The sequence below is a fragment of the Equus asinus genome, chromosome 27, assembly GCF_041296235.1.
Source record: "Equus asinus isolate D_3611 breed Donkey chromosome 27, EquAss-T2T_v2, whole genome shotgun sequence".
NCBI lineage: Eukaryota > Metazoa > Chordata > Mammalia > Perissodactyla > Equidae > Equus > Equus asinus.
The window spans coordinates 16,990,345-17,004,681 of record NC_091816.1 but is presented as its reverse complement, the minus strand read 5'-3'; the positions used below and the strand labels follow the sequence as shown (position 1 = coordinate 17,004,681).

The 14,337-nt window shown below is 34.7% G+C and overlaps 1 protein-coding gene across 1 annotated transcript in view; it reads left to right on the top strand.

Moving 5' to 3' along the window:
- Positions 1–945: 945 nt before the first annotated feature.
- Positions 946–14,337, top strand: part of SGCZ (sarcoglycan zeta) — a 440,778-nt gene continuing 427,386 nt past the window's right edge. The window contains exon 1 of the mRNA XM_014847812.3: positions 946–1,140. Within this exon, the coding sequence (XP_014703298.1) occupies positions 946–1,140 (195 nt within the window). The remainder of the gene's footprint in view (positions 1,141–14,337) is intronic.

Genomic DNA, 14,337 nt, shown 5'->3' with positions numbered 1-14,337 from the left:
TAAAAGTGCATTAATACAATTTAAAGTTCTAGCTCTAAAATTTAAAAAGTGGGAAAAAGCCAAATAAGAACTTTTTTTTTGCATTTCTCAATGTATAGTTCAACATATTTTTTAGAGTAGGATTAGGTCAATGAACACCATAACTTAATAATTTTATATTGCATATTTCATATTACCTATATTTTATATTACTTAGGTAATTTTAATTCTTTATTAATGTTGTTTTTATTTTGGTATTTATTCAACATTATTTCTGTTCTGCTGACAGATTTATGCTTATATCATTATATTATAAGATAGTATAGTCTATTGTTGTGCTTATTTAAAAACCAATTTTTTTCTGATAACCCATTGAAATACAACTAAAATAACCAACAAACTTCTAAATTAATGCTTTAATTAAATATCTACATCTATATAATTCTAAATAAAAGCGTATTTTCGTTTCATAAGTTCCTGCAAATGCAATGAAATTTTACAAAAACATATATGCTCAGCAACTTACATCCTGCCTTTTTAGATAAAGGCACAGAAAAATCTTGTGATACAGTTGGTCTCTGTCTACCCACAAGGCCAGGTAAAGCCTGTTCCAAGAGTGGCTTGGATGTGTGCACAGCCATTGGGTTACAGGTATCCGGAAGTAGAGCTGATAGTCTTCAAGAGACCCCTGAGAGAAACTGTTGGGATGGGGCAAATCTGACCGGAAAAAATCTGCATCTTATAGATACAACAATCAGTTAAATAGCTCAAAAAAGTAACATTGATGACCATGATTAGAGAAGTTTTGTAACCTTTTAAACAAATTAACTAATAATTAATTTTAATTGCACAGCAACAATTATTTGAGCACTCACTACCCATTAGTCTTAGGTATGTTGTGTCTTTCGACTAAAAAAAGATTAGTTTTATTTTTAAATACTTCTTCTTTTTTTTTTTTTTCCCCAGATGACAAGAGAACAATACATACTAGCAACACAACAGAATAACCTGCCGAGGGCTGAGAATGCACAACTGTACCCGGTGGGCATTTATGGATGGCGAAAGAGGTGCTTATACTTCTTTGTCCTTCTGCTGTTGGTTACCATGATAGTTAACTTAGCCATGACAATATGGATATTGAAAGTTATGAATTTCACTGTGGTAAGTACTGCCATGATTTTACATCCATTGCTTTCGGTTCAAAGATGAGACAGCTCTGTTATTTTTATTTTGTTAATTGAAAGTTATTAATCTCAATCTTAAGAAGGTGTCTTTAAATTCCAAAGACTGTCATATATTATTTTAAGATTCTATTCAATATGTTTATCCATGATACACATATGATATTACTACCAATTAAGTGTGGGAAATTTAGAGCATGAGACAGCATACCACATTGATTTATTAGAATGTTAGAAGACGTTAAACCACCAAGCACGAATTATTGCTTGCCAGCCCTGGGATTCTAAGAAATGAGTCAGTTTATAGAGATGGCATTTCACATTAAAATTAATATTATAAATCAGAAATACCTTTGAAATACTTTGTATAGAGTATTCACATTTATATTTCTCTATATCTGCTTCCTATGTAACATACTGCATGATCGAATCTAAATCCTGAACTTTCTCCTGGGCAGCATGGACTAATGCCTATAATTGCTATCAGATGGTGATCTTATTCTTTTGGAGCACGAACATGGTAAATACAAGATAAACCAGAAATTAAATCACTCTTTTATAAAAATTTTATAAAATTTTTAATTTTATAAAAATTAGTAGCAAAATAATTGTATAATTCACGGATAAATTTTCCTTCTGTTTATTGAATGTGTACAATAAACTTCTGAGTATGACTTACCTGGGAAAAATTCGCTGCTTCAGCAAGGTCTAGTTCAACTCATTTTATATTTCTGGCTAAATTCTTAAACTTGTCTACTCTGCCTTTAAAACATTCTGCCTTTGCTTAGAGACCTCAGATAGCTTCACATTTACACAGGTATCTTTCACTTGCTCACCAGACAGCTGTTATTCTTTAGAACTTGGCATCCTCCGGGGCGAGTGTAAAGCTGGGTATTTAATGGCACTGATCTTCCTATAGTAGGCTGCTTTAAAAAAAAACCAAAAAAACAAGAAACAACTCTGCTGTGTATTGATTTAGCAAGAGTAGTTTTTTTCTGATTCACTAGCATCTAATTCTAACTCGAAATAGAATCTCAAAAGGGAAAATAAGCCCAGCATCTGTCCATAGTGTAGGGTACCACAGTTGCGTGCAGAAGGAGGCAGGGAGGGCAGGTGGCTTAACCTTCCAGAGAGGAAAAGCCATAACCGTGCAAATGAGGATAAAACAGCATATGCTCGTGGAGAAAAATGAGCTGAGCAAGGGTTCCATGTTTTTCCTATACAGTGCAAATTTTTAAGGGTATTTATCAAAAGAGAAATGAAAGATGAAGAAAAGATGGGCAGAGCTCAGTATACTCCAGGGTTAGAGAAAATAGTGCAGCCTAGAGAGGGATACATGCTCAGGGTCCCTGATCAACGCCTGTGAGTATGTGGATGGCCAGAGGGGGAGTTGGGGGCCAGCAAGCAAATTATTGCTTGATGAGACTGGTAATACACCTGAACCATTGCTTTGTCCCAAGAGTTGGCTCAGTTCCCCCAGCCCCCCAACCCCACAAACACTTGGGAATATTTTGGCCTGAATGTCACTAATTGCACCCTAGTCTTTCTGTCCTTCTGAGCTCTGCTCCTCCCTTCCTAGATTAATATCTGGGCTCTATTAATGATTCATTGAGCATGTAGTAGGGTAATGTATATACCCTACAGATTCTTTTATGTCGTCCTTTCAGCCAAACTAGCAGCTGCTGCCAGCAACTTTTTCAACCTCATTTTTCTTAACTAAAAAAAGAAAACATTTTAAAAAAGAGATAAAGAGTAGAATTTTCTCCAACTTTTAAAATTTTGAGACTTCAGTTTCTTTTACCAAAAGGCATGTTTCAACATTCATGAAAGATGTGATCAACTGTCTCACTTTAGGGAGCCTTGATTCTATCCAGTGACCAGGCCACGGGAATTTTCAATTCAAGCAATGTAAGCTTCTCAAGCATATTTAAATTAATTAAGAAAATAGGCAAATGCATAATTACGTGCCTGCATGCATCAGGCTCCCAATACCTTGCCCCATGCCGAGGCCAAGTCTGGATAAGGCATTCAAGGGAAATAACTGAAACAATCACCTTTATCCTCAAGATCCACACAGCCCTCAGGGTTTCTGTCACCTATGGAGCTATTTAATTTGAACCTCAGCTGGTCAACATGTAAATGTCAACATATTCTTGGGGATAATGAAAAAGAGTCCATAGGAGTCTTGGTATTTATTTGTTTTTATTTTTACCATATCTTTTTTATTTTAACCACAATTTTACTTTTTTATAATTAAAATAGAAGGTTCTCCTTTGTTCAGCCATGTAAGCTATTTGTATGTAGTTGAAATTTAGTTGTAGTTGTCTGTAGTTGAAATGGAAAGATGAAGTTGCAATTATTGTATCAAGATAACCTTTGTAAGGTAACATACTCTGTCTTAGTTCATACTTGTTAGAGAACTTCTGAATTACTTAACTGGTTGCAGACTTTAGCAGTCCTGAATACTACACATCAGATTAAGTTGTATGTACTTGAAAATTGTGAAATAATTTGGAATCCTCTTATTTTAGAGCAGTAAAAAAAATCAATTTCATGTTTTCACTAGTACATTATGATTGTATCAGTCTTCTGCAGCGAATACCCAAATCACTTGCCATACTGTAGTAAGAAGTAGCAAATGATGTGTAAATTGTTAGCGGGGTATTATTGATCTGTACAAAATGTATTTCACTTTCATTATAACTGTTGCCATCAAATACATGGAAATATGTGGTTGTTAACATCTTTTATTTGAGCAAACTGGGCACATTATTATCAAAATAATGTGTTTTCAGCACAAGTGTAGCTGCCAACCTATTTTATGATGCTTCTTGGAGTCTATCATTCTGACCAATATTACATGATCTGTATGGTTGATACGACCTTATTCTGTTTCTCATTTTGTGGAAAATAAAATTACTTTGCTATTGAGATACCTGGTTGCAGAGAATCAAGAAAAAGGAAATGAGTTTATACTGCAGAGTGAAAGACTTAGGATAGATATAAACGATAATTTCCTGGCGATGTGAGTTGATAAATCTAGGAATGAGTTGAAGAGAGAAATTTTGGAACTTCATTCTTCCAAGATCAGTGCAACCCAATTACTTCTTCTTGTTGGTTGGTTCGTAAAATATCTTCGTGGTTCAATATAGAAGGATTCGTCTAGTAGATCTATCAAATCCAGGCACTCTGCTGAGACAATATTCTTTTCTTGGTTCTAGATAAACTAGGTCTACATTTGAAAATTGAAAATTAATACAGTAATTAAGTATTTATTTTAATCACCAAAGTACCAAGTAAATGTGGGTGGCATCCAATGGCAACTTAGTTCTATTAGGTATGTTAACTAGCCAGCAAAAGAAAGAATGGAAATGTAAGTGCCAATTATTAAGCAAAGAGGGAGAGGAAAGTCATGAATGTTGTGGCTGAGAAGTCAAGAATACCCAGAGGTGGGTAATAATTGAAACAATCAATTAATTGAACAAATTGGGGGAAAAAAAGTCTTAGAGATTCGTATGATCAGTGGGATGAATGTTGCTTGAAAGGAAATCCTACAAGAAGTAGGACTGAATAAAATAGTCTTTTAGGATTGAAAAGGAACTGGGAAATATTTAGTTCAATGATCCACATATTGCTATTGGTCAGTCTGCAATATTCTCTTCATTTGGTCCCTCAGCATCTGCTTAAATCTCCATTTGGTTGATAAGCAGACTATCCCATTAAATCACTGGATAGTTCTATTGTTATTTAGTATATTCATGTTTGTGCAATTTCCCACTATATAGCTTCAATCATGGGATCCTAGTTCCATTATTTCAATCGGACATGAATTTATTAATTAATTTGTCAAGACCACAATATGTTCTTTTATATATACACACGCATATACACATTATATGTACATATACAGTTATACACATATACACATCAAGGATATATATACCCTTGATCATATTTTCTTTTAATGTCTAAAATCGGAATATGTAAGAGAGATTCTTATGCAATCACTTTGATTTCTTTAGTTGCCACTTGCTTTTCTTCGTTTTAAATATTATCTATATTACATAATTACAATTATAAGTTTACAAGACTACCAACCCCTTTAGGAAATCTTTCTGTGTGTAGCTATAGGCCATAGACTCCTTGATATATTTCATCATATTTTCTTTTCTTTTAGTGCAGCTTTCTAAAGTTGAGAGTACATATATTACTATATTCAGTTTTCTGCTTTCTAACTTTCTCAAAGTTAAAATATTTTTAAGTTAATTTTCTGGAGAATGGGAAATAATATACATTTGCAGAGTCTTAAGTCTTAGGCTCATTCTAATACCTTGGTAAGTGAAGTATCATATATTTCCATCTCACTCTTGTGACTATTTTTTACCTTCAGCATTAACCCAGTTACATATTATTCATAGACATTATCAATCTAACTAAAATCACTAACGTACATTTGCAATATGTTATCATTTGTTAGCGTGTCTATCCAAAAACTTGTTACTCCCACAGTTTTCTTCATTTCACTTTCTAATAGAATCATGACTTTGAATGAACTTTTCCATCTACATGTATCCAGCCAGTTCTTATACTTATCAAAGCTGTGTTCTCATCACAAATGCATTTTATTTCTTACCCAGAATCTAAGGATATGTTCCAATATCTGTGAAGCTTAAATATGAAATAACTACGTTTTGTTGATTTTTACTTGTTTCTTTTTCCTCTCGTTAGTATGTTCATTGAAAACACTTTCTCTTTATATGATTCTTTTATTGTCTGTCTGCCCTCCCCACAGATAGAACTAAGCTCCAGGAAACCCAGGGATTTTGACACTTTTTTCACTACTGTATTCTCAAGGCAGAGGACAGTACCTGTCAGATAATTAGCCCTTAATAAGCATTTGTGGAATAAATATCCATTTTTTACATTACCTACATTGAAAGCCAGCTAACTCTTCACTTCACTATGATTCGTGTTCTTCCAAAGGCTTGCCTTGAGCTGAGAAGAATTGATACAAAGAGTACTGGTTATTTCATATCCCTCTATTGCTCTTTAAGACCTCATAAGCATGTGAGATAGTTCTCTGGTATATGCGGGGGTATTTATTAACTTTTACATTGAATAATTAGTTTTGTTTTCTGAACACCAAGTTTAATAATTCTAAGCAGTCCCTACATTTAAGACCTAACACATTCCAGAGAGGCAGGGGCAGTCTTTGTTACCCATAGCAGTAGCACAGACAGTTGCCATTATTAACACTTTCACTTATTTATCATGAAATATTGTATCCTCCAAAAGAATATGCATATAATATATATTTAAGGCATAAATAATAAGAATATGAATAAATAATAAAATGAACACTTGTGTCACCATCACCCAGCTGGAAAAATAAATTTTACCGGTATCTCCTAACTCTATTTAGCAAGAATCACAGTCCTGAATGTTTTTCTTGCTTTTAGTTTCATGTGTGTGTATGTGTGTATAAAACTCAAACAGTATATTGTTTTCAGTTCAACAATATGTTTTTGAGATTTACCCCTGTTAAATGTGTGTAGCGGCAATTTATTTATTTACTGCTGAAAATTTCATTGAATGAACATACCTGATTTATTTATCAATTCTCCTTCTGAGTTGTTTCCAATGTATTTTTGTTGTTGTTGTTTAATTTGCTCTCACAAATAATGATCTTATGAACATTCTTGTATATTAATAATTGTAGTTGCACGTGTACAAGTGTTTCTCTAGGTTCTAGAATCTAGAGTGTATGTCTAGGAATATTGGCTTTTAATATCAATTTTTTTCCCAAAGTGATTGAATCAATTTGTCTCACTACCAGCAACCTATAAGGGTTTCTTTTGTTGTCCTTAACTCTTTTTTTTTTTTGAGGAAGATTAGCCCTGAGCTAACTACTGCAAATCCTTCTCTTTTTGCTGAGGAAGATTGGCCCAGAGCTAACATCTGTGCCCATCTTCCTCTACTTTATATGTGGGACGCCTACCATAGCATGGCTTGCCAAGCGGTGCCATGTCCACACCTGGAATCCAAACCAGTGAACCTCAGGCCGCAGAGAAGCGGAACATGTGAACTTAACAGCTGCGCCACTGGGCCGGCCCCTGTTGTCCTTAAGTCTTAACAGAGAGTTGCCAGCTAAACTGTCTTCCTACCTCTGAAGCCACAAATCTGAGTGGCAACTATCTCATGATCTTCCTTATTTATTGGTTTGTTTGTTTGCTTCTTTGTTTGGGTGCCTTTTCTAACAGATTTATTTCTATATCTATTTTTATTCACGTCTTATCTTTGTGATAGGACATACTATGCTGTATTAGGTATATAATTATGGTTCGTCTAAATATATACTCTTCTCCACCAATTTTCCCTCCATCTCAATAGTGTGGAAATTCCTCAAGGAGCAGAAACTATCTTATTTATCTTGATATCTTGGCCAGGCACATAGTACATGATACACTATTTTTGGTTGACTATTTATAATTTTAAAAGGTCTACATTCACTTTCAGTAGAGGGAGCCTCAAATTTGACGTCTTAATTTTTCCACTTGTTCTCTCTGTAAAACTGCTTTGGATTCCCATTGGTTTCCGTTTTTATGTCATGGGCTTTTGTTTTAGTTGAAGCTTACTCTCTCCCATTAACAGAATGGCCTTCCTCAAGTCCTTTCACATCTTTCAGCCAGGGTGACCAGCTTCCCCTGACAGGAAGACAAGCATAGCACACTTTCTCCCAGAATCTCAAAGCTTTTAGGTAAGATAGTTTTTCAGTGAAAGTACAGTTCTTTGAAGCTCTAGTTACTAGCTCTGACTGACTCCCTCAGTAATAACTATGGAAAATCCCAGTCTTTTCTTTTCCATGAAAAAGAAAGAAAAATATCTTGGATATTATGTAAAAATGCTCTTTGTTTACACTATCCTGCTTCATTTTCTTTGAGACAAGATCTATTAGTAATTAAGAGGTATCATAGGCTGGCAATTGCTTGTAAATTAAACCCCAGATCCTCTGTGCTATCACTTGTTGATAATCCCTCTAGAAAAAGTAACCTGACTTTCAAGCCAGAAAGAAAATAATTGTATTTCCTGACTTCGAGCCTCTCTTAGAAGGGCATCCTCTGCATGGATCTTCAGCCTTTCCACCACAATCACACACAACTTTCCAAATACCTCTCCATTTAACAATTGAAATCAATGGAATCTTAAGATTTTCTAGAGAAATTTGTTGACTCGACTTGGTCTCATGTTTAGAATATTTGTGATTTTCTGAATTTGATTAAAAAAAATAGATACACATGACAAACAAAAAAGCCCCCAATAATTATAATCTAATCTCCAGTTACTGAAAGAAAGATGGAAGGGATCACTAACAGAAGTTAGAAAAGGGGAGGCATTTTATTCAAGTAGCACACAAAAGCAAAAGAAGGAGTATGGGTTTTAATATTTGCATTTCTCACTGAGTTGTTTTAAAACGTGGACTGAAAATCAGACTTTTAAAAAATTCTGAACTTCACGCTCTTTCCAGCAAGCATTCATTCTTATCAAAACCCCACCAACATATCAGGCGTTACTTTGTATATGCAACAATTTAAGAACATAATATGAATTCATATAACCAGGGAAAATGCTTGAGTTTCTACTACCTGCCGGTGAGCTATTTTCCCAAAGAAAATTAGTGTCAACACCAAGGTTTACCTGGATTGCTGGTACTGCCAAAACCACCTCTCATCATGCATCAAGCAGTGGTAAAAAGTGTGGACTCTGACACCAGACTCTTGGGTCCAAAGCCTGGTTTTACTACTTACCACCTAGGGCAAGTTATTTAAACTGTGGCTCAGTTTCCTACTCTGTAAAATGAGTGCAGTACTATTGTTTATTTCATTAGATTGTTGTAGAAATCAAAAGAATTAAAATCATGTAAATTCTTTGCAAGTATCTGGCATAAACTAATAGCTATCTAAGAGTTCGCTATTGTTACTCTTACTTACGTTCTGCTGTTCCACCTTCACAGTGAATTAACTTGATCATTTCTATTAAAGTTGAGCATAAAACAGTCCTAGACACATAAAGGATCTTAATGCGTATGTGTTAATAGATAAATAGTAAATGTTCAGGTCACATTGGTTTATAACATTTTATAAATTTCAGATGTGCATCATTATATTTCACCTCCTGTATAGACTGCATCATGTTCACCACCAGAAGTCTAGCTGCCACCTGTCACTGTACACATGTGCCCTTTTACCCCTTTCACCCTCCCCTTGCCCCATCCCCCTCTGGTAACCACCAATCTGGTCTCCACATCTATGTGTTTGTTTTGCACATATAAGAGAAATTATTTTATAAAGATAGTAAAAAAGTAAATAAATGAGAGCTTTTAATCTTGTTCATCCTAATGATATGCATAAAGGTTAACAGCATAAGCTTTGGAGCCAGCTAGCCTGATTCATATTCTGGCTCCATGAGTACTGCTTAGTGGAATGACCTTGTGCTAGTTACTTAACCTCTCCAACTCCAGTTTCTTCATCTGTAGAATGGTCCATGGTGTTGACCATGGGGATGTTGGAAGTATTAAGTGAGGGAACTCTTATAAAAGTGCTTAAAATAGAGTCCCAGGGTAAGCACTCCATTGGTGCCGGCTACATATGCTGACAAAACCTACTTCTAAGCATTACCAGCTTTTAATAATTAGTTATTTTATATGATAAATTTTATCAGAGGAAGTGTCTTATTTCCTTGGGATGATGGATAATAAAGTTTTTTTGAAAGTCTAATTAAATGTTGAGATATAAGGTTTACCTAAAATTTCTAAGAGGAGCAGTTCAGCTATCAAAATCATCGTTATTTTGATGACCCTAGGCTGTTTATTTTGAAAACCTGCATTAGCTGAAAGTGACCAGACTGGCGTGTCTGAATGAGGGAGCTCATTTGCCAGAGAGAGCTGTCTCCTTTTTGATCCATTTTGAAAAATATAATACTTAAAAAAATTGACTAGATGACAGAGCGCGGTTTCTCTTCTTGATCCTAAATGTTCCGAGTTTCTCCAATACTCAGAATTTTAAAATTATTATATGATTGAGATATTGTATTTTGAATTATTTTTTTAACATCCTGAATTATAACCCTTAGGCTATAACCTTTAGATATGAGAATAAAGTTTAAGATGCCCAGAGTTCATATTTATTTAGCCTGTAGTTTGTATTAGGCAAGATCATGTGCTTTATAGACCAGCTCTTATTGAATTTCACAACAACACTGCAAAGTAAATATTATATCCCCTTTGGCAGTTGAAGACACAGAGGCTTAGGGAAATTAAATAAACTTCCCAAGGTGACGCTGATGAGCAAGGTTAGAAGCATGGGTTGTACAATTTTAAAGTTCATACTCTTTCTGCCATATTTCATTGCATTAATGTTATCAAAATTTAATTAAAATTAAATTGGTTCAATATTCTTCATTAAATGATTTATTTCCCTGTATGCTTCAGTGCATTCACACAACACCATTAAACATATAACTATGACATCACTGCTTTTTAATTACATTTTGAATTTGTTGGACAAAAGGTACCTCAATATTCTCAACTGTGATTAATTTAATGGAGGAATGTACCAAATGTCTCATAGTCAGTGAGTAACTAGACCAGTGAAAACTCCTCTGTAAGTTGCAAACATGGCCACACTTTTTATTTTGGCAAAGTGGGCATTAGGTTTAATTTGGGATAGACCAATGATGCTTATTAAGGGCAAGTTTATAAAAGGAATACTGATTTTCATAAAGACTATTTTATCCCTGTGATTCCAGTCTACTTTTTGCCTTGCTTAAACTATATTTTGCTGAGGACTGACTAATTGGCCATGATAAGAAACCACTCTGAAAGTGATCTCAGATCACAGCTTTTGTCCACCTTCCTGGGCTGCCATCTCTATTTTCCTGATTAATTCCTTAGTCCATGAATCATGGCACCCACCGCAAGCCAAGGTGGAGCATTGCCTTCTGTGGCACAACCACCACTCTGCAGGGGAATGCCAGCAAGGGGAGCCTGCCTGCTGGAGAACCATCCAGCCTGCACCACCCCTCAGTATGGTGTGTGTGGATTTATTACAGAATTTTTGAGAGTGAATGATATAGTTAATGTTGCAAGACTGCTTCCATTATAACCCTCTGTTTGTACCTCCTTATAATTTTCTGACAAATTGTCCCTCTCAGATGAAATCTTTCATGCTTAGTCTTAGCCCAGCAGTACATTTTCTTTCCTTGACTTCATAAAGAAAAATTTAGTCATTTTATCCAAGTTCAAACAAGCACCAAGTGGTAGTTCATTTTACTGAAATAAACGACAAAAACTGTGGCACAAAATAAATCATAAACTATACATAGCATGTGCAAAATGAAGTTCATTTGTAGTTCGGATATTTTGTAGGAGAAAAGGAGGGGTTGAAAAAATTAGCCATTGGATAAAATGTTATAGAAAATACAGACTTGTTAGTTCATATGTTTAACAGATTGTATAACATATAGAGGTGGAAAGGACGTTAGATCAGTGCCCTCATTTTACATACAGAAGGTAAAGTCCAGAATGATAAAAATCACTCGCCCAGGTGGGTGACCTCACAGCCATTACACTAGCCATTCTTAAGCAATTCCAACCAAGAGCGAGATATAAGCAAGATCTCTAAAGACCTAAACTCAAGACTGGTTAACCATCTTTGCTCAAATCTGAGCATTCTATTAGCCAAAATAAGTCACAGCTGCAGTCAATATTCATAGAATGGATAGCCTCCATTTCAATACTATCCTAAGAAATGCAATTAAAACAACGATTAAATCCTGTGTTAATTTTTTTTTTTTTAGGATTTTAGATTGGTTTTATTTTTACAGCAGTTTTAGGTTCACAGCAAATACAGAGCTCCCATATACCCTCTGCCCACACACATGCATAGCCTCCCTGACCATCAACATCCTCCACTAGAGTGGTGCATTTGTTACAATTGATCAACCTGCAATGACACATCATTATCACCCAAAGTCCATAGTTTACATTAGGGCTCACTCTTGGTGTAGTACATTCTGTGGGTTTGGGCAAATGTATAATGAGATGTATCCGTCTTTACAGTTTCGTACAGAACAGTTTCACCCTGTTAGCCCTTTGTGCTCCATCTACGCATTCCCCCTCTTCCCTAATCCCTGGTCCTTTTACTGGCATCATAATTTTGTCTTTTCTAGAATGTCATATGGTTGGAATTATACGCTATATACCCTTTTCAGATTGGCTTCTTCCACTTAGTAATATGCATTTAAGTTTCCCCCATGCTTTTCATGACTTGACAGCTCATTTCTTTTTAGTCTAAATAATTGTCTGGAGGTACCACAATTCATTTACCAATCACCTACTGAAGGGCATTTTGATTGCTTCCGTTTTGGCAATCATGAATAAAGCTGCTATAAACATCCATGTGCAGGTGTTTATGTGGACATAAGTTTTCAATTCCGTTGGGTAAATACCAAGGATCACATGATAAGAGTGTATTTAGTTTTGTGAGAAACTGCCAAATGGTTTTCTAGAATGGCTGCACCATTTTGCATTCCCATCAACAATGAATGAGAGTTCTTGTTGCTTCACATTTTCAAAAGTGTTGGTGTTAACAGTGTTGTAAATACCATTTTCAAACATGAAATTAGCAAATATTTTCTCCTTTGCCCTTTAATATTAGTTTTAATTACATAAATAATACATACTTCAATATATCTATCTGAAATATATATGTGTACAGATGTGCATGAGTATGTGTGTATTTATATTTAGAAACAAATATACAACATACTTGTATAATCACCTGATATCCTACTAACTAAAGGTAATTACTCTAAAGTTTTAATAAAACTCATGACAACATAAAATGATTGTGTAGCCATACTTGACAGTACAAAAGGATTTTTCCATTCTTTTCTAAAGAATAATTTTAAATTTGTACCATTCTTTAGAATTCCGGGTCTTCATAGTAGTTTAACATCAAGTATATACCCTAAAAAAGTAATAAAAAATGTGGAGAAAAGTTTACATCCAAAGAAGTACATCTTCTGTTGCTATGAAGCAAACTAAAGGTCTAAACAAGAGAAGTTAAAGCTATAACAATAAATTTGTGTGTAATATTAATTTGGAAAAATTTTCCAAATTAATATTTAAAATAAATTTTCTAAAGGGGCCGGCCAGTGGCGCAGCGGTTAAGTGCACATGTTCTGCTTTGGCAGCCCAGGGTTTGCCGGTTTGGATCCCAGGTGCGGACGTGGCACTGCTTGGCGGGCCATGCTATGGTGGGCGTCCCACATATAAAGTAGAGGAAGATGGGCATGGATGTTAGCTCAGGGCCTGCTTTCCTCAGCAAAAAGAGGAAGATTGGCAGCGGATGTTAGCTCAGAGCTAATCTTCCTCAAAAAAAAAAAAAAAGAATAAATAAATAAATAAATTTTCCAAATATTAATGATTTTGAGTAAGTGTTTATGGTACCACATCAAGTGAAAAAGACGTGTTTAAAATAATTTATGCAATACTATGTTGTCTCTCAAAAGAAGTGCACAGAGAAAGATATTAAGTAAAAAGCAAAATATTGAATAGCGGTTATCTTTCAGTGATGCTCTTGTAAGTAATTTTTTTCAATTTTCTTCTTGTGCTTTTTTAATAATCTTTATTCACTGAGCATGCATTTTATAATCAGTGGAAATCTATGTGAATCATAGTAAATTCACTGTGCTTAATATAAAATGACTTTGTGTTCTTTTTTGGAATTAAATCCAAAAATATGGGTTATCGATGAAAATTTAAATGCTTTAAAGACCGTGTATAACACTTAATGAGTATTTAAAAATAGTAATATGTCCATTGTTCTGTTTTACTTAAGAAAATGCAGAAATAAGTATTCAGTTTTCAAAGGCAACAAACTATTTTCTTTAGAATAAAATGAGCTTTCAAACATGCCGAAAGAGATCAATCCACATTTTACAAAACACACTGGATCCCAGATCAGCAACACATTCTTGTTCTGATGTCTGTCTGCTAAAAATAATATCAAGTGCATCAGAAAAATCTTACTGACCTGGAAAAACCTAAATGGTAATCTAATCTTTAGTCATGAGCCATTGAATATTAGATCAAGAAATACTTTAATTTTCCTCATCA